Here is a 4,800-nt window from a genome sequence, read left to right as displayed (position 1 = left end):
AAAAAAAAAATGTTGTGGGTTCCTCTTGTGCCATCAGTAGGCACCTGTGAGCAGGCTGGCTCATGTGCTGTCGGTGCTCACAGCCCTAGAAAGAGCCCTAAGACACCAGAGAAAGTGCTCAGAAACAGTCTTTTATGGAGGGGGAGATCAATATTAATCCCATGCTAGAGACTAGAGCTCTGAGACACCTTAGTCAAACTAAGCACTCGATAAGACAAAGCCAGGATCTGAACCCAGGCCTGATCAGCTCCAGTGTTCTGGCCTTCCCTGGGAAAGCCTGGCCACTCTGATAGAACCCTTCACCTGTCCCTCTCTTATCAGTTGGTCGTTCTCTGCCACTTGTGCAATCACTGATTGGAGGAAGTCTGGGGTCCCTCCTTCAGCTCCCGCTCTCTAATCTACAGTGGTTGGTGCGTGGCCTTGGGCCTTGAAAAAGCTGGTGTTCTGCCACCTGTTGTGGGAGTGGGGGCTGGTGCCAGCCCCTCCACCCGCCTCCGGTGCTATATTAGAGCCTCGCCTCCACATCTTTTTTATCACCCTGAAGCTCACCATGCTCCGACTGCTGAGTTCCCTCTTGCTTGTGGCCCTTGGTAAGCCCTCAGCTTGTCCCATGTCTCCTTGCTGCATCAGCCTGGGAGCCCCTGAAATATGACAGACCCTCACTCCTTGCCCCCCCTGGGTGACACCCCATACCTACTTCTACAGAAGGTCTCAGCTTCAACTAGGACAGGACTGTAGGGCCTTGAGCTTGGTTTGTGGCCAGGAGTGGAGGAGGCAGGCAAGCTTCAGATGACCCAGCTCAGAAAGACTGGGAGCCCACAGGGCAAGACTCCTTGAGGGGACAATGGATGACCTCCTGGCTTAAGGTCTGAGCTCTGAGGTTTGATGGCTCCAACTCAAACTTTCAGTCTTCTGTGACACAGCCCACTAAGCTTGCCTTGGTGGACCATGTACCCGATGGCATTTTCTAAGTATCTGCTATGTCAGGCAGGCGACGGTGGGGCCAGTTATTTCTCTTCTATGACCCCAGGTAAGTCAGCATAGTTTGGAGTCAGTGGGGAAACTGACGTTTAAAGTAACACAGCTCATCCTGAGTCAGTGGCCAAGTTTCACTTCCTACCCAGCTGTGTCACTCAAACTGCCACTTCATAGGTCACCTTTTTTAAAAAAAGGTTTTTTAATAGAAAGTCTCATGTTACAGCTCAGCCTGCCTCTCCTTGAATTCCTAGAAATCCCACTGTCTCCCTGTCTCACACACAGGGACTACAGGCATGAGCTAGCAGGTCACTTTTAGCTGCCATTTTTAATTATTTTTATTACATTTATTTGTTAGAGACTGTATGTGCGTTACAGAGCTCATGTGGAGACCCGAGGACAACTTGCAGGAGTCAGTTTTCTCTGTTGGGATCCCAGGGATAAAACTTAGGCCAGTAGCCCGGGTTACCACCCAGCCAGCCCTATTTTTTTGTTTGGGGTGGGTAAAAGATTTCACTCTGTTAGGCCAGGCTTACCTCAAACCAGTGGCTGATCCTTTGGGCTCAAATCCTCAATGCTGGGATCACANCCATTATGCCCAGCATTTTNGTTCCAGAGTTTGGNGGCTNCCTGAGTACCAGGCTCANTCCCAAGTCTTCAGTCCTNGANCTTAAAGAGACCCTGCTCTCCTCTGACTCTGGGAAGCCTTGTTGTAGATTAAATGCATAAATGCTAGTTCATACCTGGCTAGTGAAGTCTAGAGAAGGGACAAGCTACCCCTCCTCTTCCTCTTCCTCTTCCTCATCCTCTTCCTCTTCTTTATCCTCTTCTTCCTCTTCCTCTTTTATTCTTCCTCCTCTTCCTCTTCTTTCGCTTCTTTTTCTTTTTAGACAGGATCTCTCTGTNTAGCTGATCTGGAATACACNATATAGGTCAAGCTGGCCTTGAATTTACAGAATTCAGCTTGCCTCTGCCTCCAAGTGCACCATGCTCAAACACCAGCTCTCCCACCCCCACCCATTCCTTCTGAGGACAGTTTGATTGACTGGCTTCTCAATTGTCACCTCTAGCCTCAGGCTGTGGACAGCCTTCCTACAACCCCTCCAGCCGAGTTGTCAATGGCGAGGAAGCTGTTCCCCACAGCTGGCCCTGGCAGGTAAGAGTGACAGCAGCTGTCCCCCCCCACTCCTCACCCCCACTTCTACTGTGGTCACTGAACCCCAGGTCTGGTGACATGGCAGCCTGCCTTGACCCCACCAGTTCCTCTCCACTCCCTACTTTGACTTCAAAAGGCCAGAAACTCTTGGACAGAGACATTTCTTGGAGGTTGTAACTGTTCCATCTGTAATCTTGGCTGGGATTTGAAAGTGGAATTTGGGGAAAGGGTGGTGTTTAAGAGATTGGCTTAATAGCAGTGGAACTTCGGGGGCTGTGTTTAGAGGGAAGATTTTGTTTCTAATCTCCCTGGGTTCTACAAAAGGGTCAAAGTTCTGGGAGCTGTAAAAGGGTTAGGAACTTCATAGAGGTCCATGGGGAGATGTTCAGAGGGCTAAANTGCCTGTCTAACAATAGTCACAAGCCACATGTGGCTATAGTTTACTATAAAGTAAGGCAGACATAGTTGTTCCATACAAACTTGTAACCCAGTAGAGGCAGAAGGATCAGGAGTTCAAGGTCAGCCTCAGCTACACAGCAAGTTTGATGTCACTCTGGCTTCTATGGGACCCTGTCTCAAGAACCAAACCCAGACCTGGAGAGAGCTGCGCGGTGAAGAGTGCTTGCTGATCTTCCAGAGGACCTGAGTTCAGTTCCTAGCCTGGCAGCTTAAGACTGCCTGTAACAGCATCCCTAGGGGACCCATGCCTTCTAGGCTCTGAGGGGGCCAGAACACACGTGACACACACCCGTTCAGAGAAACACACATGCACACAAGGAAACATTCTTTATAGCCTGCCTGTCTCTCCTGAGTGCTAGGATTAAAGACAGCGTGCAACCACTGCCCGGCACGTAAACATCTTTCAAAATCCACAAAATTGGTACAAATTTGGCAACTGAAAAAAATCATTTCAGTGCTCAACAGCCACAGGAAGCGGAGACCAATGAAGAAGATAGGAGGCATTTGCATCATCAAAGACCCTGAGAACAGACAGGGTCCCAGCTTATTCTGTGAGGGACCAGGGCCTATATCCTGTAGCCTTTGCTGGCCACTGGTGGTGGCAGTGAGTTACTGTGGCCATCAGAGTATAAAAATGACACAGATGAGAAGGATCTCCAGGCTTGGAGCCAGCCTGGTCTACAGGTGTGAGGAGGACACAGGAGTCTTCGAGTGTCCATCAGGACCTAAGCACAGCGGGCGATGGTCTTCATCCATTTTTGGTTGAGGAGGTTGTGTTGCTCTTTGTTTTTGAGATGAGGTTTCAGGTAGTTCAGGCTATCCTCAAAGTCAATATACAGCTAAGGGTGTTCCTGTCTTCCTGTTCCTGTTTCCACCTCCTGAGTGGTGGGGTTCTGGGCATGTGTCACCACACCCCACTTCTGCAGGGCTGGGCATAGAACTCAGAGCTTTAAGCATGCTAGGCAGGCACTCTACCCACTGAGCTACATCGCCTGCCCCACTCTCTCTCTCTCTCTTTTTTTAAGATTTATTTATTATTACATGAGTACACTGTAGGTGTCTTCAGAAACACCAGTAGAGGGCGTAAGATCTCATTGCGGGTCTTTCTTCCTTTCTTTGAGACAGTCTCACACAACCTTAGGTGATCTTGAACCACAGTCCTTCTGCCTACTTCTCTGATGCTGGAATCCCAGGTATAGAGCACTGTACACAGTTGTAAGAGAGCTTTTGAAAGTCAGAATGCATATGGAAGGGGAGGCAAAGGCCTCAATGTCAGGCATGTTTCAACAGACCCAAGAGGCCTTGAAAGATGTAGGGTTCAGGAGAATGCGAGAACGGATAGGACAGGGATCGTGAAGAGCCCTCAGGAAACATAAAGTCTGTGGATGCCAGAGAGTGGTAAGAACCTCAGAGATAGCATAAAACCTGTGGTGGGAGGCCTTGGATAATCAAAATGTGATGCTTGTGGGAAAGTGACAGAGTCCCCTGAGGAGCTGCATAGTCTGTGCACTGCACATTTCAGAGGGCGCCATTTTTTTCCCATGCGAATAGCATATTCTGGAGCTGTACAGCACATAGCCTGTGAAGCCACTGGTGGCAACCCATGGTGTTTGGTCTGGGCCAATCAAGCACTTTCCTTCTTGGCCAACAGGTCTCCCTTCAGTATGAGATGGGTGGGAGCTTCTACCATACCTGTGGTGGCTCCCTCATTACCCCTGACTGGGTTCTGACTGCAGGCCACTGCATCATGTGAGTTCCACCCCCTATGCCTGTCCCACTCACTATCCCTGCATGTGTCCTGGGCAGCTGGGACAATAGGAGAGGAGTGAGATTGGCTCCAGGCTTATACTGACCTCCACTCTTCTGCAGGCCTTATCTCACCTACCAGGTGGTACTTGGGGAGCATGAACAAGGTGTGGAGGAGGGCTCAGAGCAGGTGATCCCCATCAACGCTGGAGATCTCTTTGTGCACCCCAAGTGGAACTCCGAATGTGTGAACTGTGGGTGAGTGAAGTCTTGGGTGTGGAGTTGGGAGTTCCATTCTGCAAGATGCCAAGCCACTCGAGAGCTTACTACAGGGGTCAGCTGCCTGAGTCCAAGTGGCATGGGCTGTGGGTAGCTGCAAGAACTAAAGGATGGTGGCTTGCCAGGCATGGTGGCACACTCGTGAGGCAGAGGCAGGCTGATTTCTGAGTTCTAGGCCAGCCTGG

General features: G+C 50.2%; 1 protein-coding gene across 1 annotated transcript in view; it reads left to right on the top strand.

Annotated features, from left to right (window-relative positions):
- Nucleotides 1–550: 550 nt before the first annotated feature.
- The window catches only part of LOC110293544 (chymotrypsin-like elastase family member 3B), an 8,198-nt gene continuing 3,948 nt past the window's right edge, over nucleotides 551–4,800 (top strand). The window contains exons 1-4 of the mRNA XM_021161397.1: nucleotides 551–590; nucleotides 2,046–2,131; nucleotides 4,242–4,339; nucleotides 4,460–4,594. Of these exons, the coding sequence (XP_021017056.1) occupies nucleotides 551–590; nucleotides 2,046–2,131; nucleotides 4,242–4,339; nucleotides 4,460–4,594 (359 nt within the window). The remainder of the gene's footprint in view (nucleotides 591–2,045; nucleotides 2,132–4,241; nucleotides 4,340–4,459; nucleotides 4,595–4,800) is intronic.

Source organism: Mus caroli, chromosome 4, assembly GCF_900094665.2.
Source record: "Mus caroli chromosome 4, CAROLI_EIJ_v1.1, whole genome shotgun sequence".
Taxonomy (NCBI): Eukaryota; Metazoa; Chordata; class Mammalia; order Rodentia; family Muridae; genus Mus; species Mus caroli.
The sequence above is the reverse complement of the archived record's forward strand: the minus strand, read 5'-3'. Positions and strand labels throughout refer to the sequence as shown.